The sequence below is a fragment of the Sceloporus undulatus genome, chromosome 2, assembly GCF_019175285.1.
Source record: "Sceloporus undulatus isolate JIND9_A2432 ecotype Alabama chromosome 2, SceUnd_v1.1, whole genome shotgun sequence".
Taxonomy (NCBI): Eukaryota; Metazoa; Chordata; class Lepidosauria; order Squamata; family Phrynosomatidae; genus Sceloporus; species Sceloporus undulatus.
The window spans coordinates 5,134,099-5,160,980 of NC_056523.1; the positions used below are offsets into that span (position 1 = coordinate 5,134,099).

The following is a 26,882-nucleotide window of genomic DNA, read 5'->3' on the forward strand; positions in this document are numbered from 1 at the left end:
TGGGTTTTTGGGTTAGTCTGAAAGGGGCTACAAGATCTCTCCATATACTGATTCTACAGACTGACATATATCTTTGAATTCTGATACTTTGGACATATCATCATGAGAAGACTGAACTCTCTATAAAAGACCATCATGCTCAGTAACTCAGAAGGCAATAGAAAAAGAGCAAGGGGATAGTATTGATGGATAGATTCAGTCAAGGAAGCCACAGCCCTGAATCTGCAAGACCTGAGTTGGTCTCCTGACAGTAGAGTGACTTGGAGATCACTCATTCATGTGGTCTCCATACACTGAATTTGGCTTTACAGCAGTTAACATTAGCAAAGCCCTTGCTTTAGTCTGTTACAGAAAATATGCCCAACTTTCTACAGGATTGTTGTTGTGTGCATTCAAGTTGTTTCCGACTTATGGCGACCCTGTGGTAAACATGTTGTGGGGTTTTCTTGGCAAGATTGGCTCAGAAGAGGTTTGCCATTGCTCTCCCCTGAGGCTGAGAGAGTGTGACTTCTTGCCCAAGGCCACCCAGTGGGTCTCATGGCAGAGCTGGGAAATGAACTCTGGCCTCTAGAGTCATAGTAGTCCAACACTCAAACCACTGTGGCACACTGAGAGTAAAATATGCTTCTCTAAGCAGGAATCAGGCCCACAGCACTGACTTGCAAGCCAAGTTTCAGTTCTGGAAAAGCTGGGAAAGTAAGTATCCATCTGAATGCATGCACCAAGTTTCCGAAGAAGTTCCTAGTTATATAGTTCCTCTTTCTGAGCTCAGTTTCAAAACAGGGTTCAATGTCATGGTGGAATAAGGACCTAGAGTTTTATATGGCTCGCAAAACTGCTTCAGCTCAGAAATACCAAGGGCTCAAGAAAGTTATGCCTTTGAATTACAACTCTCAGAATCCACAAAGTGAGCATTGCAATACTGCTTGGTTGATTCTGAAAGTTGTAAACAATTCAAAATTTAGAAAAGCCTTTCCTAGGCTTTGCAGCTGCTCCATAATCATGAGATGTTCACAAGTGGGAGACTGTGGAAGACAAGATAAATAATGATTCTTTCCAGTCAGTGTGGTCTTTTTTGTATAATGCACATTATTTCTCAATTATATTTCTCATTTATTTAAGTATTTATCACCTTTTCAGTACAAAGACTTCATAAACACAATTACTCTAGTAATTAACACAAAACTGAGCCATTTCTCTCCACCCCCAATAAGCTTTAAGCCACCCTAGTTAATATATCCAGGGATTCATTCCTTGCATAAACAGTTTCTATAACACTGTAAAACAGAGGCATCTTGAGTTTTAACAAAACTTGTAGTAGAGAAATAGAAACATATATTCTGTCATGCCTACCATACTCTCCAGCATTTCAATGATTAAAACTGGGACACACACAGCCAAGCCACTTCAGCGTGTGTCCAGGCGAAAAGCGGCAAAAGGTATTACAAGCTGAGTCTCCTCTATCCATAATCCAAAATCCAAAAATATTCCCCAAACCCAAACTTTTTTCATGGGTGGCTAAGGCAGTGACACCTTTGCTTTCTGATGGTTCAGGTTTCACAAACTTTGTCTCATGCAAAAAATTATTTTAAAAATATTAACATTATTAAAAACACAGGCTCAGTATCCTTTATCCGGAAATCTGCAATATCCATTCATTTCTTCATGAGAAATGGCTGAGATAGTGACACCTATGCTTTCAGTGTACACAAACTTTATTTCATGTTTAAAATTAAGAAAAATAGTATGCATAAAATTACCTTCAGGCTATGTTTATCAGGTGTGGATGAAACATAAATGAATTTCATGTTTAAAAATGGGTTCCATCTCCAGGATTATATATATGCAAATATTGCACTATCTGGGGGGAGGGGGGGGAATCCATTTATTTATTTATTTATTTATTTATATAGTGCTGTAGATTTGCACAGCGCTGTACATAAAAACAATAAGTATAAAAGAGTAAATCTGCCTATGGCGTACAATTTAAGAAATAATAGGATAATACATATAAAATACATAGCAATACAGGAAATGATTCAATAAAACAGGCAACAAAAGAACATCAAATAGCAAGTGACAAAATCCAAAACACTTCTGGTCCCAAGCATTACACATAAGGAAGACTCCGCCTGAATTGTATAAAATGACCTTCAAGCTATGTATATGAAACAAATGATTTTACATGGAGACTTGGTCCCATCTCTGAGATAGCTCCTTATATGCCAATGCAGGTATTCTTAAATCAAAAAATAAAAATTAACACATACACAGACACCAAAAAACCCCAAAACTTCTGGTCCCAAGCATTTCAGATAAGGGAGACTCAATCTGCAATGAAGAAGGTCATGCAAAACTACTATTGTAAGCAGAGAAATCCAGGCAACAATTCTTTCTCTCCTCTTTCCCCACCTTTTGAATTGAATGAATACACAACTGTTTCTGCACTTTGAATGCAGTTTGAAGCAACTGAAGCAAGCTGAAGGTGAAGGAGAAATGTGGTGATGGGCTAGGTAGTACATGATGGGTTAGAAAGTCCCATCTTCCCCAGAGAAACAGTCTTTCCCTGCAACCCTGAACTGTTTCGGCTTTCCATGGGAAAAGAATGCACCAGAGTTGATAACGTGGCCTGGCGGAAAGAAAAGGCGATAGCACATGTGTCCCGTTTTTAGCTGTGCAAGCAGAACCCAGAAAATCCCTGAACTCTTGAACTGAGATCTCATTACAATACTAAAACGCACACCTCTGGGTAGAGCCTTACTGCGCAAATGAAGCCGAAATAAATAAATAAGTGATTACTATGGGATACATGTATGTGATTTGCCAAGTGTGCATGTGCCAGAAAGGTAACCTTGTGATGAATGACACAGTGTGCTGTAATGTTAGGATGCTTTGTTCCTAATGGACCCTGCTGGGATAACAGTGGGAGAATACGTAAGAAATCAGGACATTTAACCCAGGGCTGTCCCTACCAAATCTGGACAGTTTGCCCTACAGAAAAAACAAAATAAAACTGCAGAATTAAAAAAAATCATCAGTTTTTTACATTTATCTATTATCTTTCCTCAAGGGTAGTGTGGGCTACTTTAGCCTAGGTGTTTTTTGTTGTGACTCTGACTTATGGAGACTCTGTTTTCTTGGAAAGATTTCTTCTGAAGACATTTGCTATTATCCTTTAAGTGGGTTTCCATGGTTGAGTGGAGATTTGAACCCTGGTCTCCCAAAGTTCAGCACTTAGACTACACTGGCTCCTTACAAACTACAAAGTACCAGGCTCCGGTTTGGCACTGCCTCCCTCTGAGGCTGAGAGATTGTGACTAGCCCAAGGCCACCCAGCAGGTTTACAAGGCGGAGCAGGAATTTGAGTCCTAGTCTCCCAGGGTCCTAGGTAATATCTACACTGTAGAAATAATGCAGGTTGACACCAACTTTAACGGCTGTAGCTCCATCCTATGGAATCCTAGGATTTGTAGTTTTGCAAGGTCTTTGGCCTTTTCTGCTAGAGTGCTGGTGCTTCACAATACTACAGATCCCACAATTCCATTGGATGGATCAATGACACTTAAAGTGGTGTCCAACTACATGATCTCTGCAGTGTAGATGCACCCCTAGTCCAACATTCAAACCACAACACCACACTGGCTCTTTGACTGCTATGTTATACTCTTTTTTTTCCTGGTTTTGCAGCAACAGAGGAACTGATGGCTCCTCTGGAACAGTTAAATGGGGTGATTTCATTTGGGATGATTGAGGTAAGCATGTGAAAAAGAGTGCAGGGGCTTGACAGTTTGAGATCATTGCAGGCCCTGAGATTGTGGGCCAAAACCTGAGATATTTAGGGACAGTCCCTAGTGATGTCATTAAGACTTTGCAATAACAACAACAACAATAATATCATCATGTTACCCACTTGTCCTCATGGTGGGGAACAACAACAGAATAAGACATACACATTTTTAAAAGTCCACCTTTAAAATTCAACTTCTCAAGGGAAATTATGGGAAGCTGCTATTCTATATGATCACGGCAGCAAGAGTTTTATATCCTACAAACTGGGGCGGGGAGCTGTCCAGAGATATTAGAATGGTTATCTAATCTGTATCATTATATGGTAATCGATATATTAATTTAGTTATTACGTGGGAGACCCATACATTATTTTATAAAGGATTAGGAACCACTTATTAATTTAAAGAAGTGTAAAGGTCCTAAATTTATTATTGCTCTGGAAAAGCACATGGTGGGAGAGAGATCTAGAATGTATGACTAGAAAGCGTATGACATTCACACAAAGAACCTATTTTCCTGCTTATAAATTAACAGAGAAATCTACCCAAAAGGGCCATGGCCAGATTACAGTGAAACTGGTAGATTCTTCCTTTGTAGCAATTAAGAAGACAGGTTAAAGTACCTTTAATCTAGCCTTCTTGCTTCTAGTCAGAAGAGAGATGCAGAGCAGAGGGTGAGCTCTTGCACTCCGATGTCTAAGAGGGAAGGAAGAAGCTAAGTGACTACATAGTCATACCCCACTAGTGGTTCCACACTGTAGCAGCAAGTCAATCCTTAGAATAAAAGAAGAAAGAGAAGAGGAAATAATAAAATAATAAGGCAAACAGGAAAAATGGGATATACAAACAAGGCTGTGGGGTGTTTGCTATTTCTTTTGGCCTTTACTTTGTTCCTTTCTCTATATGGTGGGTGGGGATATATATATATATAATTTGGCCTGGGAACCGAATGGATCAGGGCCCTGGAATCATTACAGAAACTGAATTGCTCTTTCGCCTGGATGAGATCTGGTCAAATGTTGTGCTTTTTTTGGACTTGTTTTGTGTTTGTCAGGCCTCTTGCAAAAGCCAACTTCTGCTTCTGTCTCCCAAGTGCCACGCGTGTCCTGCACTAGCAGGGGATGGGTCTTTATTTTTAGAGGGCACATGTCACAGCAAGGCAATGCTCCCTCTCACATGTTTCTTTTCCTTTGCCTTCTAGTCTGGCCCAGATTTCTGTCTATCTGGTAATACTCCTTCCCGTGTTTCTAAATAGTGATTCGTTTACCTGGGGGTCAATGGCAGCTGACGGCATTCGTGTTAGTTAACAAATTCATTCTGGCTTAGAATCACAAGATTGGAAGGGGCCCCATGGACCATCTGTTCCAACCCTCTGCTAAATGCAGCATCTCCAGCTAAAGTATCCCTAGCAGGTACTGTATTTTCTGGTGTATAAGACTACTTTTTAACCCAGGAAAATCTTCTCAAAAGTCGGGGGTCGTCTTATACACCGGGTGTCATATTATAGGGCAGGTGCCGAAACTTCTGAGCTGGACTGGAGAATCTGCAGTCGCCACATATGGTGGGGGGAGCTCAAAAACGGCCACGGCCGCATTCCCGCTATATGGAGCGATCATATGAAAGCAGCTACTGCTCTGATAGTCTTGGAGACAGGGAGCACTGGGCAGGTAGGGAGAACTGACCAATCCAAGCAGACTTTGATTACAACAAGGTTTCCTGCTACGTACCTGCATGTTATAAGCATTTGAATTTAAATTACCATATTGAAATTAAATCTGATGTTTTTTTAATTTTTATTTGATGTGCATTGGAAGAGGGGTAGTCTTATATGGTGAGTACATCCCAAACTCTATATTTTAACTGGATAAGTTGGGGGTCGTCTTATATGCCCAGTCGTCTTATACGCCGGAAAATACGGTAGTTGTCCTCTTTCGCCCTATTTTTGAAGACGTCCAAAGGAGAAACCACCACCGTTGCTGAATGACTCTAGGCTGCTGCCACACTGCAGAATTAATACAGTTTGACACTGCTCAAGCCGTCATGGCTCCTTCCTATGGACTCCTGGGATTTGTAGTTTTGTTGTGGCACCAGAGCATTCTCACAGAGATGGCTAAATATCTCATGAAACTACAAATCCCAGAATTCCTTAGCATTGAGCAATGGCTGTGTCAAACTGCATTAATTCTGCAGCGTAGTTGCAGCCTTACTATCAAGAAGTTCCTTCTAATGTCCCATTGACATCTACCCTCCTGGAACTTCAAACCATTAGACTTGATTGTACTTTCTGGCGTAGCAGAGAACAGCCCTGCCCCTTCCTCTGTGACAAGCCTTGAGGTATTTAAAAAGGAAAATCATGTCACCCTGCAGACTTCTCTTCACCAGGCTGAACAAGCCCAGTTCCTTCAATCTTTCCTCATATCATATTATTTGCTCTCCATATTTCTTATCACCCTTGTGGCCCTTCTCTGAATTAGCTCCAATATGTCTATATCCTTTTTAAAATGAGATGCCCAGAAGTGAATGTAGTCCTCCAGATGAGGCTTGACCAACACAAGATATAGTGAGACTATTACTTCCCTCAAGTTGGAAACCCTCTGTCTATTAATACAGGCTTAAATGGCATTTGCTTTCTTTGCTGCAGCATCACACTTGCTGGCTCATGGTCAATTTATGATCAATAATAACCCCAAGGTCCTTTTCACAGTACTGCTGAGCCATGTACCCCTCGTCTTATACACATGCTTTTAGTTCAAAAGCGTTTTGAAACCAGCCCCTCAAATAGTTTGATCCCATTGGAAAACTCCTTTAAAGTCTGGACCAGTTTCACGCTCCTACCACCCACTGCTGCTGAAGCGAGTGTTTCAATGCAAACAGTTTAAAATCTCCCAGGATCACCATCATCTTTCTCTTTTGTTCAAGGTAAAGATATAAAGAATTACATCTTCTGTTCTCCCAAAATTCCCCTGGACGAATAGGCATATATGACTGAGGTTAGCTGCTGGAAGGAACAGCCCTAGTTCTCAATGTTTTTGTACACATTTATCCAAACCAACAGGGGTATAGCTACAGGGAGAGCCAGGTTAGGGTATTCCATCCCCATAAAATGTTTATTTCTCAGATTTCTAGCACTGATGTAGTGTAAAGCTTCTCTTGGAGTATTTGCAAATACAGTTCAGGCATCCAAAGCAAAGGGTCAGGCAAAAATGATCAAGGGAAAGTGAACATGTGGATTAGGAGAGTTCCAGAGGTGAGTGGTCTTTAACGTCTTGCCCTCTGCAATGCTAGAAGCTGGGAAACTGAAGGAAAAATGGGGGGGGGGCAAGCGTCACCAGGGTTGGCATCACTCATATTAGCATCACTCATGGTTAACTATGTGTAACCCCATTGACTTACTCCTATACCACGCCATAGTAATTTTTTTGTGTTGATTTTACTCATAAATTGTAATCCTTGTAGATCACTGAATGTAATGGCAATAGTTGTGACATAAAACAAACTCATAAAGGGGCTATATAGACCACCCCTTTGGGGTGGTCTGCAGCTGCCCCTTTACTGGCCGGATTGGTGCCACGCCAACCGCACGCAAGAGTACCTCTGCCCACTAATTGGCTGTGAAGAGTTCCCAGAAAGGACACACATAGCCCATCACTCTGCTGTTGTCATCCTGGGTCTCCAGCAGAAGTAATCCAGTAGAATTTAATGGATTACCATAATAGCAATAGCAAGTACATTTCTGTACCGCTTTTCAGTGCACTTAAGCTAATGGCCCCCAAGAAGCTGGATACTCATTTTAGCAATTTATGGAAGGATGCCAGGCAGAGTGGACCCTGGAGCCCTGCCTGGGATCGAACTCACAACCGTATGGTGAACAGCTGCAGTGCAGGCATTTAACTACCGCGCCACCAGTGGATCAAAGAGGGTCTTGGCCTTTGTTGTCAAAAGTATGTGGGTAAAAACTGGCACATGTTAGAGAGATTATCCTACTGTGAAGGTGAGCTCTGGGCCTATAAATACTGTTGCCAGATCTCAGTGCCTCGTTTCTCTACTCTTGTCCTAAGCAGTGTTGCCAATCACCCTCGAAGGAAATTCCCTGATTGGCTTCCCGGAATGTCCCCAAATTTCCTGGAATGGGTCGGGGCAGGACTTCTGGCTGGGTCAGGACACATCGAGGCACTATGGGAAGGCTAAAGGGGGAAGACTTCCAGGATAGGAGGAATGTCGGGAGGTTTTGGGGGGGCGGGAAGGTATTTTTGGCTGTTTTTTTGGGCGGGAAGGTTGAATTTCCTTGAAGGCTGAATTTTCCATAATCTTCCTGGAAATTTAGCAATCCCAGAAATGACATGGAAAACGTTTTAAAATCTCAATTTCTGGGGGGGGGGGGAATCCCGGAAATTCCAACACTGGTCCTAAAAACAAGAGGGAGAAGTCTCAGGGGGAAAGGGCTGTCTTTAAAGGACCGCCCCCCCCCCCCAACGACGAGGGGGTTCTGCCGCCCCCCCCCCCCCCCCGCCACTGCATATGGGGAAAAGAGCATATGCTCAAGCCCAATAGAAAATAATGGGGTGTGTGCTCGTGGTGGAACATGGGGCACATGGTGCAGGTATGCGCCCCATTACTTCTGGCAGGGCCTCCTTCCACGTAAGCGCAAAGCCGCAGAAGGCAAGCCCGCTTATAGGGAGGTCCTACTGTATGATGTGTGTGTGTGTGTGTGTGTGTGGTGTGTGTGGATGTATTTTCTCATTATTTGGACTTTTTCTTTAAAAGATGTATGAATAGCATATGCTGTGCAACCGTAACCAATGCTTAATGTACTTAATGAGGTTGCTCACTATGGCCTCATGTGGAGTCATCCTTGGATTACAAGTTTGGGGCTGAAATCTCAGGGTCTGGGATAGTCGTGTTAATTTTTAGTGTATAAAATAATGTTGTGGAATTCTTAAAAGAAGAAGAAATAGAAAATAAAAGACTGAAGAAGAGGTACTATAATCTAACTAATTTTTAACACTGGCATTAACGCGTAGTCCTAGCTATTTGTTAGAATGACTTTTGCAATGACTGAATATATCTTGCAGTAGTACTAGTGGCCATTATAGAATATCCTTAAAAGTAAAAATTTTGGAGGGATGAATAATAGATGTAATAATAGAAATATGAATGTGTAAAAAGAATGATTCTTTTATTAATAAAAAATAAAATAAAAATAAAATAAAATAAAAGAATGTTCTGGCAGTGTTGTTGAGATGCTTAAAAGTGATGTTTATGGCCTCAGCATCTCTGAATTCAGCCCTGTCTGCAAGTACAGCACCTTGCGATAGTTAAAAAATATGTTGCTCTCTGTCTGTTTCTGTAATAAAAAGTTTGCCAAGTTGAACTGGTCCCTCGTGGCAAACGGCACGGCTTTGTCAGCAAGTTTCTCCTCACCAAACATGTTTTCCTTCTGCGTCGCACCTGGGCATCCAGCCAAGTTGAGCATCCAGGAGGGTTGCTGAGGTGACGTTTCTTTCCCTTGTAATTATTAAAACTACGGTGATCTGTTTCTGCCTCTCTTCTCGGAAGCTGCGGGGTTTTCCCCAGCGCCATGAAATTAACAGTTAATTTGAGAGCAGCCTGAGGCCACATAAATAACTATCCTGCGCAGCTGAGGGTTTTCTGGCCTGGGATTTCAGAGCTGCAGGAAATGGTGGGAAATTGCTTTGGTTTGGAAAGTATGGCAGGACTCCAGCTGTGTCACACAAACACTGAAGTCACAAGGGATACAACTTCAGCAGGCCCTTCCAGCACAATATGCCTGGCTCCAGCTGCTGCCTTATTCCAGTTTGTGTTGTGGCTTGCTGAAAAGCAAAACTTGGAAAAAAGTTCCCCCCTTTTTTTGTTCTGAGACCACAAATTCACGAGTAAACCACAGCTGCCCATATCTGGGACTTGCGGTTTTTAACAAAATATTCTGCTGAAAACAAAGTCCTATCGGTAATCACACTTAGACTAGGATTCGGGCTAAACAATGTATTGAAGATGAGCAGAGATCCGGATGAAATAAATGAATTTAAATGAAACGTAACTGTCCTTATGCTTATATATAGAGCCAATGTGGCATAGTCTGAGTGTTTGACTATGGAGCTTATCTCATGGGGGGAAATCCTGTGCAAAAATAGGATTTAAAAGCTGGAAAAAAACTGCAAAAGAGAGTAATAAATCTTGCTAAGAAAACCCCATGATATGGTCTTAGGATTGCCATAAATTGGAAATGACTTGAAGTCACACAACAATAGAGTAGGCCCTTCCCTTACATGGGTAATCCATTCCAGATCCCCCAGCATAAGGGGAATTCTGCATATGCTTGCACCACATTGAAAACCATGGGGTGCGTGTTTGTGGTGCTGCACAGGGCACACACCACGTTTGGCCCACATGGCATGGGTGCACTGTAATTTGTTTAGGACCCAGATATATGTTCAAAGCATTAAAGCAAGGGTAGAAATGTTGCTGCCCAGTCCCACCAATAGCAAATATCAAGTACATTTCTATACCGCTTATCAGTGCACTTAAGCACTCCCTAAGCAATTTACAATAAAGCTAATTGCCCCCAACAAGCTGGGTACTCATTTTAGCGACCTTGGAAGGATGCAAGGCTGAGTCAACCCTGAACCCCTGGCTGGTTTTGAACTCATTTGTGAGTGGCTTTAGTACAGGCATTTAACCATTGCGCCACCAGCACACTGGGTGACACCTTCCCATGCCATAGCTATAGTAGTGTTAAGCTGCATTATTTCTGCAGTGCAGATGCAGCCCCAAATCAGTAGCATACCACATGCCTTTTCCCACTTCCTCGTTTGGTGGATGGGCTATTGAGACGTGTTGGCACCTGAGATAAAGAACAACATGGCATCCTTTCCCAAGTGCCAACTGGGCTAGTAGTTGAATCTTTTTTTCAACAATGACAAGAGGAAAGTACTCTCCAGTGTACAAAGCAGGTGCAAAGCTATGTGGTACATGATTCTCACCTCCCAATATCTCTCAGTATCTGTTGCTTGAGGCAGCTGCCTCACTTTGCCTAGTGGCAGGGCCAGATCTGTCTGGGTTTAGGTTTATTTTTATTTGTTGTTTGCTATATTTTATTATTTAAATGTCAATGTTCATTAATATGTATTAAGCTTAATTATTTTTGTAGAATTTATGCCAGTAGGTTTAATTTATTTTATTTTTAACATGATCATATGTAAAGCGCTGTGTAAATATACAGCGCTTTTATAAATAATAATAATAATAATAATAATAAATAGGCAGATGGAGCCCCAAAGAAAACACAGCTTACCTGGAGGTTTAAAGGCCTTGAATTGGCTTAGCCTCAAAGGGTCAGGAAGGTCAGAAGGGAGATTCTCAACAGAGTAAACAAATCAACAGCTAACATGGTTTAACAGCCAAGATAGTTTAATTTAAATATAACTCCACAATGTTGACAGCAATAAGATACAAAAAAGGGGGAAAAGAGAGTGCAAAAAATGTTCTCTTTCAAGGTATCAAGACATACACCAAATGACAGCATAATGAGATCCTCTCTCTCTCTTTTTAAATGCACCAAACTCTGGATTTCAAGACTCAAACCAAAGGTAAAATTAGGTTGCCTTATAGAGTCTCATTGGTATACACAATGCTCCCCATGGAGGCAACTATCCTGACAGCTTGGGCTCAGATCCAAGGTGGGCAAAATGTCACCCACAAGCCATGTAGGGCTTCTAGTACACACTTAAACAACTGAGGGTAAAATATGTATTAAAAGCATCTAGGGCTTCCTAAGGTCTGTGGGGGGGGGGACAATTTCATATTTTGAGCCCCTTGGCCTGGAGGCTTCACCCTCCTCAAAACTGTAAACTTTCGGTCACTTTCTATTTGGAGAGAAGGTCCAAAAGATGAGATTGTAGTGTGAAGGTCTTCTTTCTTTACCTAACTCCTCCTCAAATTAAATTAAATTAAAAAAAACACACACCCAAAAACACATTTGAAGTATTTGCAGGGACCTGTGTGACCCTTGGTACTCGGGGTGGGAGGAGACACTTTCCACTAAGACAACTGCAAATTGCCCACTTTTGAATGACATAGTCACGGGTGGGCAAAGTTTTACCATAGGTCACTAGGTTGGTGCCCAATTACTAGGGTCAAATCCTATGCTGTGTAAAACACAGGGGCCTAAAATTCTACCTCAGTTCTCACTAAATTATTGAAGCCATTAATCAACTGAATTTACCTATGTAACAACTCAGTCTTCTACTATTGACTCAGTGGGCCTACTCTACTTGGAACTGACCGACAGGATTCCAACTACAGGCTGATATCTTGTTGGTGACTTACTTCTGCCGAAGGGCAGTATATAGGGACACATGTCTCAATTTGGAAATGACACAAAGAGCTATTCATTTGCCTTGTGCTCCGTTCTAAAACTTCCACTGCTCCACAGTTGTCAGTCCCTGGGAAGGACCCCAATGCTGTCACTTACTGGGTGGATGAGGGAGGAAGTGATTCAGACCATGAAGATAACTAGTTGAGCTCCTGGCAGAAGGAAAATGTGGGTGCACTCCATGAAAGCACACACTTATTTCTTCCACCCATGACAGTACTGAGATCATTTGCATGATCTGAATCGCCTTCCCCAGCACCCTTCTTCACTGGTAAGCAATATTAGCAGGGACCATTCTTGTGAGTTGACAATTGCCTGGCTATGGAAGATGTGCCTGTGGAGCTAGGCATTGATGCAGCATCTTGATTACAATGTGCAGCTAAAGATCAGCTTCCCCTCTCTCTAAACCAGCCTTTCTCAACCTTTTTACCCTGGAGGAACATCTTGAAATCATTTTCAGATCTCAGGGAAGCTCTGCTTAGAATCCTATTATATCTCCAGCTCAAAACAAAGTTTATTCCCCCCCCCCATCATGATCTCTCACAGAACCCTTGGGTTCCAGGGAACCTTGGTTGAGAAACCCAAGCTGAACTAAATGCACATAGCTGCAAACCAGTGTATGCAGTTGGAGTATGTTTCATTCCCACCTGCCCATCCCAAAATCTGCTCTTTTCTATATATTAATTCCTCCATACATTTTTTTTAAAATGGAAATCCTTGTTGGTGCAAATGGAAGTTTGTTTTAATACCAATAAAGGAAAACTTTTTTTAAAAGGGTTAACAACAAGGAATGGAGGGAAGGTTTAAATCTCCTGCAACTCCACTGGTCCTGATGAACATTTAAAAATGATCTTCAGCTGGATACTATGACCAGAAGCCTGTTGTTATCTTATGGATGTGTTAAGCTCCACTAAAGAAGCAGTGGGGCATTTTTATCTGATGTGGAATGGCGACAATCATTCAAGGCTGCAGAACTGAAGTTGCACATGCACTGCTTTTTTACATAGATAGGCACTGTGCATTGATGACCACTGTACATATATTGGGTTAAACATTTGGTGTCTTGGTTCAATTTTGTAATATTGGCATTCAGTGCAAGGGGTGCATTGTGCAATGAATGTGTAACTCCACATGTGATCACTTACACTATACAACCCCGGTGTAGGATTGGGACCTACTTGTTTTAATGTTGCATGTAACTTGACCCTGTGTAAGATTCTGGTTCTAGCTGATATTCATTGTTCAACTCAGCTATGCTGACAGCAGTTTCTGGTCCCTTGTGTGAATTACTTCTTGGTTATTACAATTTGCTTAGACAAATACACTCTACTCTAATTATTCACATACTTTCTCAAGGGTTTTGAAATGAAGAGAAGACTTTAAACTGCCCATATTCTAGTCACTGAGATATTTTACAGGATTCCTCCTTCTTGTGTATTCTTTGATGTGAACTAAGGTGTCTGCTCTGATGGAAGCTTCTTCCGCACTCGGAGCACTTGTACGCCTTCTCGCGTGTGTGAATTCTTAGGTGAGAGTTGAGGTGTGTGCTCTGATTGAAGCTCTTTCCACACTCTGAACATTTATAGGGCTTCTCCTCTGTGTGAGTTCTTTGGTGTCTTTTAAGATGTGGGCTCTGGTTGAAGCTCTTTCCACATTCTAAACATTTATAAGGCTTCTCCCCTGTGTGAATCCTTTGGTGTACTTTAAGGATCCTACTATCGCTAAAGCCCTTTCCACACTCAGAGCATTTATAAGGCTTCTCCTCTGTGTGAGTTCTTTGATGCACATTAAGGCTTTTCCTAACACTGAAACTCTTTCCACACACTGAGCACTTATAGGGCTTCTCCTGGGTGTGAGTTCTTTGATGCATTTTCAGGCTTCTGCTGTCACTGAAGCTTTTCCCACATTCTGGGCATTTATACGGCTTCTCGCCTGTGTGAATTCTTTGATGAGATTTAAGGATCACACTTTGACTGAAACTCTTCCCACACTCAAGGCATTTGTAGGGCTTCTCCCCTCTATGAATTTTCTGATGTATTTTAAGGTTTCCACTATTGCTGAAGCTCTTCCCACACTCAGTGCATTTATTTGGCTTTTCTCCCGTGTGAATTTTTTGATGCAGTTTAAGGATTATGCTTTGACTGAAGCTCTTTCCACAGTCCGAGCATTTATATGGCTTCTCCCCTGTGTGAACTCTTTGATGTCTTTTAAGGTGTGTGCTATGATTGAAACTCCTTCCACATTCTGAACACGTATAGGGCTTCTCCCCCGTGTGAATTCTCTGGTGTTTACTAAGATTTGAGCTCTGATTGAACAACTTTCCACAAACAGAACATTTATAGGGCTTCTCTCCAGTATGGATTCGTTGATGTGCTTTGAGTTCTGGGCTGCGACTAAAGGCTTTCCCACATTCTGGACATTTATATGGCTTCTCCCCAGTGTGAATTCTTTGATGTCTTTTAAGGCTTCTGCTATCACTGAAATTCTTTCCACACTCTGAGCACTCATAGGGCTTCTTGGCTGTGTGGACTCCTGAATGCAAGCTAAGGTCTGAGCTGTGATTAAACTGGATTCCACACTCTAAGAACTGACATGTTTTCTCTCCTGGGTGAATCCTTTGATGTTTAGTCAGGTATACTTGCTGACTGAAGCTCTTTCCACAATCGGAGCATATCAACAGTTTCTCCCCATCATGAATATTCTTTTTGTTTCCTTCACAACATTCCTCTGGCACTGTAATTTCATGGAAATCAATGCCCTCAAAAGCACTGTTCTCATCTTCAGTTTTCATTCTCTGTTGTGCAACCTCTTTATTATTTTCCCTCTCAGCACCTGAAAATAAGTTTTTACAAAACTGATCAGTGAAGCACAGGTCCTCAAATCAAAGAATAAACCTAATCAATTCCTGGTTTTGGTGAGGGATCAAAGAGACAGGAAGCTGTAACTGAGCTCTGGCTTCTTTGCATGCATAAAATTAATACATTCAGTCCGTGGCAACTCTAAATAAATATACTTAAACAGCACACCTGGGAATAACTCCACCACCAACCATGGAGAGCCACTCTTTGTCCTAGTCAAAGTAACACCCAGAACAGTAATGGGTGGTGGGAATAACATAACCTATGAGCCACATGGGCCCCGTACTCATTTCCTCACTCCCCACCTGTGAGGAAAAAATGGAGGATTGGGGTAGAAAATGAAGAATTGATACTTTTGGAAGGTTCTAGGAGCAACAATTTCTTAAACAAGACACAGCCCCCATTGTAGTGAGCTGAGCCTCTGCCACTAGGCAGATGGGTTTTGGAGTCTTTGTAGGATCACAGTCAAATGTTAAGAGTTGTCCAGAGGCATGAAAGAATTAACTTGTATTATTGGCCTTGCTGGATACATTTTGCATTCACTTTCAGTTTGAGGCTGGGGGGAAAATGGTGAAGGCCAAGAACAGCCAGAGGAGTGGATTTTTCTGTGTTCCTAACCTACTTGCATAGCTCTCTTTGCTACTGGGGTGGGGAGATGGGATCACACTTTCAAACTTTGATTTTCTTTGTTTGTTTCTGCACTGTACAGGCTGAGTATCCCTTATCTAAAATGCTTAGCACTGGAAGCGTTCTGGATTTTGGAAATTTTTTTGGATTTTGGAATGCTTGTATTTGGATATACATAATGAGACGTAAAGAGGCTGGGAAGAGACTGAGGATATGTGAAATGGCAGAAAGTGTGGAACACCACCATTTCACAGATTCTCTCTCCAGCTGTTTCTTTCCAGCCTTACAAATTCAATACAGGCACTACACTATTTGTGTTTGTAGTTCAAAAGTTTTGGATTTTGGACAACTTTGGAATTTGGAATAGGGATACTCAACCTATATAACCCTCGAGTCTTCCATTGGCCTCAGCCACTGAACTCAAGTGCCCTAGATGCCAGGAGATAGGGATTTTCTAGGGATTTGATTGTCAGCTGAAAGACCAGGTCTGACCAAAATTTGTTTGGGGACCCAATTCTACTTTGGCTGTGAAGGGTGCTGATGCCAATCAGTTAAACTGCAGCTTCTCTGCTGTGTATCATCTGCACCATAATTTGCCACAAATAAAGCTTATGCTGTAGCAGTAAAATGTGACAGTGCCTGGCACCAAAAGAAGCCCAGGAGAAGCCTGGAATTATGTACAGTTCTTGAAGGAGACACTCACCATTGCCTTTTAATACTTCTTTTTCAATTCAAGACAAATGACACATTTCCCAACTGATGCTGTTCCTCCAGCTAGTTCCTGTTTTGACACTTGACCAAAATAACAGGAATGGGGAAGAGAGGATGAGGAAAAAATGGGTGACATTTTGGTCTAATCTGAACTGCAGAAATATTGCAGATTGACACAACTTTAACTGCCATGGCTCAATGGAATCTAGGGATTTGTAGTTTGTTATGACAACAGAGCTCTTTGACAGAGGGGGTTAAATCTCATAAAGCTAAAAATAGTAGCATTTAATAATAATTATTATTATTTATACCCCACTCTTCAGCCAAAAGGTTATCAGAGCGGCTTACAGTTTGTTAATTAGACATTTCCCTGCCCTCAGGCTTACAATCTAAAAAAGGAGAAGGGAATGGCAGTAGGGAAGGGGAAAAGTCCAGCAGATCTGCTCTCCCTCAGAGGTCTGTTGGAGCTGCGTTGCCTTCCTCTCCCTCAAGATGGTGGATAGAGGGATGGAGTCAGATGCCTTCTGGGAGGGTTCAGTTTCTTTAGGGAAGGCCTGATGATGTTGGGCCTACCTTCTCTCTCCCTCAGAGGCCAGGATGGAGTCAAATGCCTTTTGGAGCCATGGCAGTTAAAACAATGACAATCCACACTTTTTCTGCAATGCAAATTAGACCTTTACAAAAGGTCTGTCAGGAGAATTTAGACCTGGGCATATTTGACAGAGGAACCCATCACACTTCTCCATTTACCTGCTAATTTCTCGCCTTCCTCAGAACCTTTCACAAATTGATCATCCTCTTCTTCATGCCAGCAGCTGAAGTCTGATCTGGAATCTGGAAGTTCTTCTAAGAAGAATGGAAAAGGAGGAGAAAATTATTACAGATTGAGTCTACCTAATTCAAAATGCTTGAGACCTGATGTTTTTTGGATTTTTGAATATTTGGATATATGTAATGAGATATCTTTGAAATGGGACCCAAGTCTAAAAGTGAAATTCATTAATGTTCTGTAAACATCTTATACACATAGCCTGAATATATAATATAAAGTTTCTGTACGTTGAACCATCAGAAAGCAAAAGTGTCACTATCTCAGCCACGTGGACAATTTTGGATTTTGGAGGATTTCACAATTCCGGAAAAGTGAGACTCAATCCGTACCAACTATAGCAAACATTTAGATGTCCAAAAGCAGTCTGTCTTGTCCTTGCCAAAAAACATTGGCCTGTTACAGACAGGCCAAAATAAAGCTGCTTCGAGTCACTTTGGAGGAATGGTATTTCAATGATGCATGCGTCCTAAGAGTCCAAAAGCCACACCAAAGGCACATTTTAGTTCTAAGGACTGGAGTGCAGCTTTGGTGCGGCTTTTGGACTCTTAGGACGCATGCATCATTGAAATACCATTCCTCCAAAGTGACTCGAAGAAGCTTTATTTTGGCCTGTCTGTAACAGGCAATTAGGAAAAATGCGAAGGGTCACAAGTTACTGCTCAGCACACAGATCTTTCATCTGTCTAAAGAATGATGGCTGCCATGTTATCAAATCATGCTAAAAATGCAAGCCTGGAGAAGATACCAACACTGTTTTTCATGGCCACATCATAGGAAGAGGCTGTCCAGAATATCCTGCTTTCTCCAAAGGTGAACCAATAGCCTCCTTCCAACATCCAAGTCTGAAGCCAGGAATTCTTTTTAAAAACCCATCAGTCACAAGGTATGAAGATACTTTATAACCCTTTCAGTACAGAGGATGTGGGTGTTATACCATGAGAGCTTTATTGTCTTATTTTGACTTAAATAATAGAGTATCTCAGAAACGGACTCAACAGTTTTGTCTCCAATGGCATACTATAATGGAGGGCCAATCTGATCTTGCTGAATTGTGAGAAATTCAGGACAGATATGTACTTCTTCCCATAGTGCCTAGTTAAAAAATAGAATTTGCTACTATGAGCATTATGCTCAGAAATGAACTAGTAGCCAATGAAGCTCTTTCAGTTGGCGAGTTATAGCCATCACCTAGTTAGAAGTCTGGCCCCAGCATTTCTGGAGCCACTAGTTTCCAAAGGTAACACCATGTAGAGTGCATTGCCGTAATCCAAAAAGGAGAATACTGTACAGGATATCAGTGCTTACTAGGCATGATGGCTACATATTTCCTCTGATACCAGAGGCAGGATGAGTGAGAAGGTTTTAATGCCTTCACATCCTGCTTTTGGCCCGACTGTAGGCATTTGATTCACTACAGATGCTGGCCTAAGCTACTGCCACACTGCAGAAATAAAGCAGTTTTTACACCACTTGGACTTCCATGGCTGAATGCTATGGAAGCCAACACATTTTAAAAACAGCTGGAACAGTGGCACAACAGAGGATTAACTGGAGGGCATGAATAGGGCTGCCATATGCCAGTCCCTCAAATCTAGGCATCTAATTTGCAAATTCAGCACATTAATCATTGCACTTTTTCTACCACAATGTTTCAGCCTCAGTACCAGCACCAAGCTAACAGCAATTTTGTTCTTCTTTTCCCCCCCCAGAGGTTGTGAAGAGACAGAGGCTTCTGACCATCTTCAGAGAGTAAAGGGATTCCCTTTACTTTCTTGAGGCTGTTTGGAAGTGAGGTTCCATTGTGCTACCTAGCCTTATGCTCAAGCTGCTGACACAGTCACTACACAACACAGTATCTCCTTTCCTTTTCCACCTTCTGGGCCTGTCAGGGGATTGGGCAGGGGGAGAATAAGGTGGCAATGCCATGCATGTGCAGCAGCAACCAAAGCATGCAGAGTGGGAATAAGCTCCCATCAGTGCCAGTCTTCTTGCACAGTTTCCTGCTTCATTGCCACTGCAGCATTTTAACCTACTCACTGGTCTGCAATGAAGGAGAAATCTGGGATTTACTGTTTCAACTGGTGCAGCTAGCCAGAATTTTTTTTTTTAGTTTCATCAGTCTGGGATTTTCCAGGTCTTCAGGGACAAATGGCAACCCTAGCCATGAAACAAATGCAGAGAGGGACCGGAAATGGAGTTATGGAGCCCTGATGGCACAGTGGTTAAATGCCAGTACTGCAGCCAGTATTGGAGCCACAAGGTTGTGAGTTTGATCCCAAAGCTCTGGGGTTGAGTCAGCCTTGCATCCTTCTGAAGGTTGCTAAAATGAGTATCCAGCTTGTTGGGGGCAATTAGCTTACAAGTTGTATACTGTTTAGAGACTACGAGTTCTGTATGAAGTGGTATAGAAATATAAATGCTATTGCTATTATGGGTTCAGTTTTGTGAGCTATTTAGCTTTGCTGTCAGAGAGCTCTGATGGCCCTCCAAACTACAAATCCAAGAATTCCACAGCATTGAGCCATGGAAGTTAAAGTAGTGCCAAATGGCTTCAGTTCGGCAGTGTGCAGCAGCCCCAGATGTCCATAAGGGGATTTTTTTAAAAAAAATCTAAATCAGAGAAAAAGCATTACCTAGAGAGGACAGATTTCCACAGCTCCACAGATCTCCTCTGTGATTTACTTCTCTTGACTGCCACTGCCTGGCTCTAAGGGCACCCAGTCCTCCTCGGTGAAATGCAGTGAAATGCACAGCCATCTCCTCAAAGGTTTCTAGACCCTGAAATAAGGTGGAAACATTCTATGTTAGCAGGTTATGAACCAATTCTCCCCTAAGACACAGGCAGCTGGAAGTTCACCAAAGCTTTGCCAGCCGTGTTCAACAGCCCTTCAAGTGGGCCATTTTCACAGGCTAGAATACAAAAACACCGAATCGCCTTCAGTCTCAGGGAGACACTCACAGGAAAGAGACACCCAGGCTGTTCCCATATGAGGTACCCAACAATCTCTAGTCATACCTGATCTGTTTTCACAGAAACTGTGTCAATATCTCCACAAAGTGAAGGTGATCTAGAGGGAACCCCTGGCATCATTCTGCTGTCTTGGGGTGTCCTTCTGTTTCCTGCGAGAAGACAAAGAAGGTGAGAAAGAGGGTTGCTACATCTCAAGCCATCTATTCTGACTCTCCAGGTTTCATGGGTTACCTTCATTTTGGTGGCGTCAGGGGAAGGTGTGTGAAATTCTCTGACTGGGAGAGCTTTCTACCAATCACATACCTGGATTTTGGTATCCATAAGGGGCCCTAGAACCAAAGGCCAGTGGATACCACTGGGAACCCTGCTGGCGCAGTGGTTAAGTGCTTGTACTGCAGCCACTTACTCGCAAATCGCAAGGTTGTGAGTTCAATACCAGTCAAGGGCTCAAGCTCGGCTCAGGCTTGCATCCTTCCGAGATTGCTAAAATGAGTACCCAGCTTGTTGGAGGCAATTAGCTCACATATTGTAAACCGCTTAGGGAGTGCTTAAGTGCACTGATAAGCAGTATAGAAATGTACTTGCTTCTTGCTACCAAAGGCCCACTATATTTGAGATACAAATATTTTGAGAAAAAGCTGCTTTCTAAATGTTAAGAGAGGCTGGAGAGAATAACCACCTCTGAAAGAGACTCAAGGAGAACAATACAGAGCAGTCCATGGATTTCAGGCCCATTTGCGGAAGGAGATGATGGGCAAAGATGCCTTTCTATCTTCCTTACCTACAGAGGTGGAAGCTCCACTGATCTCCTGCCCAACCTGCCTTGACAGCAGTTTCCATGTGATGTCTTTTGGAGACTCCTCTGCATCTGAGAAATTGGTGGTTGCTCTTGACAGCTCCTGGAACAGAAAGAAGGATCTCAGGAAACAGAAAAATCAGGATAGGAAAGAAATAGGGCAAACAAATGGCACTAACAACACTTCTCAATATAGAATCATAGAATTGCAGAGTTGGAAGAGACCACAAGGGCTATCCAGTCCAATCGCGTCATGCAGGAACTCTCAGTCAAAGCATATCCGACAGATGGCCATCTAGCGTCTGTTTAAAGACTTCCAAGGAGGGAGATTCCACCATTCTCCAAGGGAGTGTGTTCCACTGTCAAACAGCTCTTACTGTCAGGAAGTTCCTCCTAATGTCAAGGTGGAATCTCTTTTCCTGTAGTTTGCATCCATTGTTCCGGGTCCTATTCTCTGGAGCAGCAGAAAACAAGCTTGCTCCCTCCTCAATATACTTAAACCCCTGTCTCTTTAGTGGCAGTGATATTTCTTCATCAGTGAAACGGACTACCTTGGAAGGCGGCAGATTCTCCATTGGAGGTCCTGAAACATAGGTCCAATCCACAATGCAGAAATAATCCAGTCTGATACCACTTTAATGGCCCTGGCTCAGGGATAGGGAATACTGGGATTTGTTGTGGTCCCAGAGCTCTCTAATAGAGAAGGCTAAATTTCTCATAAAACTACAGTTCCCAGAATTCCCTAGCATTGAGCCAGGGCAGTTAAAACGGTCTCAAACTGGATTATTTCTGCAGTGTGTTTTGGCACATAGATGGATGGTCATCTACTTCAGATATGTTAGCTTGAGATTTGAAGGAGTTTGGTGGACATCTATGGCAGGTTCATGGACCACTTTCTGAAGTGGTCAAGTGCTTGAGGGAGGAGCCCCTTATTTTTTTTTTTTACGTTGTAGTTTTGTGCCTTCAAGGCATTTCCACCTTAAGGCAGCCCTAAGGCAAACCTAGCATGGAAGCTTCTTGGTAAGTTTAGTTCAGAGGGGGGTTGCCATGGCCTTTGGAGCCGAGAGAATGAGACTTGCTGAAGGTCATCCATGGTCAAACGGGGATTTGAACACTGGTCTTCTGAAATCTTAGTTCAACACTCAGACCACTATAGCATGTTGGCTCTTTACACACTACAAAACACCAGGCCTCAAACTACAAACCAGGCCCCACATTACGAATTAATAAGCTTGAAACTAAGCTCCAAATTACCCACACTACTAGACCTCACACCACAAAGTTTGTTCTTATGTCCCTTCAAGTCAGCTCTGACACATGGCAACTGTATCATTTTGGGGGGGGGGCAAGATTTATTTAGAGGGTGTTTGCCATTGCCTTCCTCTGAGGCAGAGAATTGTGACTTGTCCATGGTCACCAATGGGGTTTCCATGACTGAATAGGGATGTGAACACTGGTCTTGTGGAGTCCTAGTACTACACTCAGATCGCTACGCTATAGTGTCTTTTGGTTGTTTGTTGATGTTGTTATTTATTATTATTTTAAGTTCTTATTTTGTATTTTACAAAAAAGCAAGTACAAGCAGCCCCTCTTATTCACAGATTCTTTATCCTCTGGTTCAAGCACCCACAACCTGAAAATATTAATATTTTATACCTATATAACTTCAAAAGGTGAACCTTGATTTTGCCATTTAACTATTTTACTATCCATTGTATTTAATGGGACTTGAACATCCACACATTTTGGTATCTACGAGGAGGCTCTTGAAGCAAACCTCAGGGGATTCCTAGAGCCTACTATACATATGACTAAAATCACCTACATCTAATTCTGTGTGTTATGTGCCTTGAAGTTACCTGTCAACTTATGGGATTCCCCCTGAATTTCAGAGGGTTTCCTTTCTTGGCTTGATAAGTAATCTTTCAGTTCTTTTTAATAAACTGAATTTTGTATTATACATTTGTTCCTCTGAGAGCGCTACTCAAGTATTAATGGTCTAGATGAGCCTGCGGTGGCAGCAGTGTTTCAAGGGCGGTGGGGTTATATAAATAACGTCTCAGAAAGGAACCACATGGACATCAGAAAAAACTCCTCCATTAGGTGCTGTAGTGGTGAGACATGTGGAGGTCTGCACAATTGGTGGCAGAGGTAGGATTGGGGGTCAGCCCTAGCAAAGACCATTCCGCAAACTGGAACTATGAAAGGAAACCCTCTCACCTGGGAATCTTCTTTCTTTCTGTCCTTTGCCCGATCGAGGAGGAAACCTTCTGCTAGGGCTACTGCCTGGGAACTCGTCTCCGGCACACACCCTCTGACCCAGTTCTCCATCTCTGGCGGCAAGACAGCCAGGAACTGCTCCAGGATCACCAGGTCCAGGATCTGAGACTTGGTGTGCTTCTCTGGCTTCAGCCACTCAGAGCAAAGATCGCGGAGTTGGCTGCAAACCTCACGGGGGCCCTCGGCCTCCTGGTAGCCAAACTCCCGGAAGCGTTGGCGCTGGACATCAGAGCTTGGGTTGTCTTCACCCAGGACCTTCTGCACTCTTTTCCCCCAGGTATCCCCACTCTTTCCCATCCAGATGGAGCAGGGACCTTTCCCTGTTTCTGAGTCAGCCAAGGCTTGCTCTGCCATCTTGGCTCTCTGCTGGAGCTCTGCCTCCCAAAGGGCCTGGAGGACCTCCTTGCTTGGTGCCCACTTACTTTCCTGAGTCAAGGACGGGCTCCGTTTTGGGTGAGAGGGAGGCCACATCTTCCAAAGGGCTGGAGTCTTTCCAGGTGCAAGGATAACGCTGGCTCAAGCAGCACAGCTCTCTGAAAGAAACTCTCAGGGATTCCAGCCTGTAACCACAGCCTCCCCCTGCAAGGAAAGACAAGCAGACATCTTGTGACTCATAGAATCATAGAGTTGGAAGAGACCCCAAGGGCCATCCAGTCCAACCCCTTTCTGCCATGCAGGAACTCACAATTAAAGCATCCCTGACAGATGGCCATCCAGCATCTGTTTAAAGACCTCCAGGGAAGGAGACTCCACCACTCTCCATGGCAATGCATTCCACTGTTGAAAAGCTCTAACTAGAGGTTCCTCCTCATGTTGAGGTGGAATCTCTTTTCCTGTAGCTTGCATCCATTGTTCCATATTCTAATCTGTGGAGTAGCAGAAAACAAGCTTGCTCCATCCTCAATATGACATCCCTTCAAAGACTTAAAACAGGGCTATCATATCACCTCTTCACCGTCTCTTATCCAGGCTAAACATACCCACCTCCCTAAGTCTCTCCTCATAAGACTTCGTTTTCAGGCTTTTCACTATTTCGATGGCCCTCCTTTGGACACCCTCAAATTTGTCAACGTTCTTTCTGAATTGTGATGCCCAGTACTGCATCCAGTACTCCAGGTGAAGCCTGACCAAAGCAGAACAGAGTGGCACTATTACTTGCCTTGATCTAGGCACTATACTTCTATTGATGCAGCCTAAAATTGCTTTGGCCTTTTTAGCTGCTGCATCATAATGTTGACTCAAGGGATTCCAGTGATGGCAAGCACAGAAGGATGAAGTGTGTGTGTGTGTGTGTGGGGGGGTGCTTCTCCTAAACAGCCACAGACCCAGACTTGCAAAATTATGGAGACTCTTTAGCACAGCACCAATGTCACAGTGCAGTTGGCCCTCCGCATTTGTTGGAGCTAGGGGCACAAGAGCCCTAAAAAGCCACTATGTTTTTACCTAAAAGAACACCTCTCTAGGAATCTCTAGGTCCTCCACAGCAACTCTATGGTCAACATCTGCCAGAAGCTGACCAGAGAATCACCCTGGAGGATCTACAAATGGCTAGAACAATGTTTTCTCTAGTAACCTCTATGTCCTCCAGCACAACTCTATGGTCAATTTCCAACAGAGTTGCACTGGAGGACCTAGAAATTCCTAGAGAATGTATTCATAAAAACCGTGAATAATAAAATCCGCAAAAATCACAATGTGGAGGGCTGACTGCAGTAAAAAGCATACAAAATTAAGATTAAAATACTGTTAAAATCACAGTTAAATTAGAACCAGAATTTAAAAAATGCAATTGCTTTAAAACAAAGATTAAAAATAGTCCAGCACCACAAAAAGCCCTTCTCTCGTTAAACATCCATTCCTTGGAAAAGGAAGATCTTAACCTGCCACTAAAAGGATGAAGAAAAAGCCACTTGAGCTTCCAAAGTGTGGGAGCAGCCACCAAGAAAACCGTCTCCTGTTTTCCCTCCAACCTCTGTCTGTGAAGGCAGTGGGACAGAGAGAAGGGCCTCCCTTGAAGATATTAAAGCTTGGACAGACTTCCAAGTAGTTTTTGACTTATGGCAACCCCAAGGCAAACTATCACAGAGTTTCGTTGGCAAGTCTCTTCAGAGTTGGTTTCTCATTGCTATCCTCTGAGGCCGAGAGAGTGTGACTCGTCCAAGGTTACCCAGTGGGTTTACACAGCTGAGCTGGGATTCGAATCCTGGTCTCCAGAGTCATAGTGCAACGCTCAAGCCACTTGGGCATGCTGGCTGTAGTTCACCTTAAATATGTAACCATGTAAATAAGGATACATGGCTACCATATGTCACCTATTAACCTTCTCTTCCCCCAGGCTATGTGCCAAAACACACTGCAGAAATAATTCAGTTTGAGACCCATTTAACTGTCCTGGTTCAATGCCAGTGAATTCAGGGAACTGTAGTTTTGTGAGCTATTTAGCCTTCTCTGTCAGAGAGCTCTGGTGCCACAACACTACAGTTGAAGGCCAGGGTGGTATAGTGGTTTGAGTTTTGGACTAGCAAACTGGGAAACCTGGGTTCGAATCCTGGCACAGCCATGGAAACCCACTGGGTGACCCTGGGCAAGTCACACTCTCTCAGCCTCAAAGGATGGCTGTGGCAACCCCCCTCTGAACAAAACTGGCCAAGATGAGGGATAGCCACAGGGTCATCATGTGTCAGAAACAATGGAAGCAGAGGAGGACAAAAGGAGGAAAGTGGGAGGAAGAGGAAGGGAAACTGACATTTTGACAGCAGCTAAAAAGCAAGAGGACAGAGGATTAATGAGTTTAATGATTAAGAATATGGCATTGAAACTGGGTATGTTTAGCTTGGAGAAGAGATGGTTAAGGGGTGCTATGACAGCACTGTTTAAGTACCTGAGGAGGTGTCATGTTGATCAGGGAGCAAGCTTATTTTCTGTTGCTCCAGAGAAAAGGAATGGATGTAAGCTACAGGAAAAGATATTCCTCCTCAACATTAGGAGGAACTTCCTGAGAGTAAGAGCTGTTTGACAGTGGAATTCACTTCTTTGTGGTGTGGTGGTGTCTCTTTCTTTGGAGGCTGTTTTTAAACAGAGGCTGGATGGCCATCTGTCAGGGATGCTTTGATTGAGAGTTCCTGCATGACAGAATGGGGCTGGACTGGATAGCCCTTGTGGTCTCTTCCAACTCTAGGATTCTGTGGTTGAGACACCCCCAAGCCTCCTTCTGTGATCTATGATCTCCTGATGGGGATATGCTGGAAGGGTGGGGGGAACCCATATACCCAATTCCATTGGGGAGGGGTCTGGGAGGGATGTGAGGTGTCTGCCTCCCCTCTGTCCAGGTCCAGCTGACCTCCCTTTTGTCCCTGGCTGCATCCCACCCAGCCTTTCCTTCCACACCCATCCCTGGGGATCGATGCACCCCAATCCTCTTTGAACTCACTCACTCACCAGACCTTCTTGTTTAATGTATGCAGGATGCTGCTCTCCCAGGGGAGGGGAAGATGGCAGCCCTCTTTGGCTGGAGGTGGGGAGGGGTGGCAGGGGAGAAGGGACAGGACGTGAGCTCCTCAGGGCCTCTCTAGGCATTTTGGACTCTCTCATCTTAACCCTTGGGATGGATTTTCTATTGCTTTCTCA

The 26,882-nt window shown here is 43.1% G+C and overlaps 1 protein-coding gene across 5 annotated transcripts; it reads right to left on the reverse strand.

The window, feature by feature from the left end:
* Positions 1–11,198: 11,198 nt before the first annotated feature.
* On the reverse strand, positions 11,199–26,810 carry LOC121924249 (zinc finger protein 501-like). Of its 5 annotated transcripts, none has more exons than XM_042455530.1 (7): positions 26,694–26,810; positions 23,196–23,834; positions 20,961–21,078; positions 20,225–20,328; positions 19,842–19,986; positions 17,127–17,222; positions 11,199–15,012 (listed from the first exon to the last, which is right to left on the reverse strand). In XM_042455530.1, the coding sequence occupies exons 2-7, from the start codon at positions 23,724–23,726 to the stop codon at positions 13,580–13,582; spliced, it is 2,427 nt and encodes an 808-aa protein (XP_042311464.1). In that variant the 5' UTR covers positions 23,727–23,834; positions 26,694–26,810; the 3' UTR covers positions 11,199–13,579. The 5 variants fall into 5 exon arrangements, with proteins under 5 accessions (XP_042311464.1, XP_042311465.1, XP_042311462.1 ...); XM_042455531.1 differs by having other exon boundaries at positions 26,699–26,769; XM_042455528.1 differs by lacking the exon at positions 26,694–26,810 and adding an exon at positions 24,240–24,622.
* Between the last annotated feature and the right edge of the window lie 72 nt (positions 26,811–26,882).

Excerpts from the sequence above, each read along its gene's own strand:
- LOC121924249 (XM_042455530.1), bottom strand. The coding sequence starts at position 23,726 with ATGTGGCCTCCCTCTCACCCAAAACGGAGCCCGTCCTTGACTCAGGAA. Across the intron at positions 21,079-23,195 it reads GAAAGAAAGAAGATTCCCAG|GAGCTGTCAAGAGCAACCAC; the intron begins GTGAGAGGGTTT and ends TTTCTGTTCCAG. Across the intron at positions 15,013-17,126 it reads GGAAGGCGAGAAATTAGCAG|GTGCTGAGAGGGAAAATAAT; the intron begins GTAAATGGAGAA and ends ACTTATTTTCAG.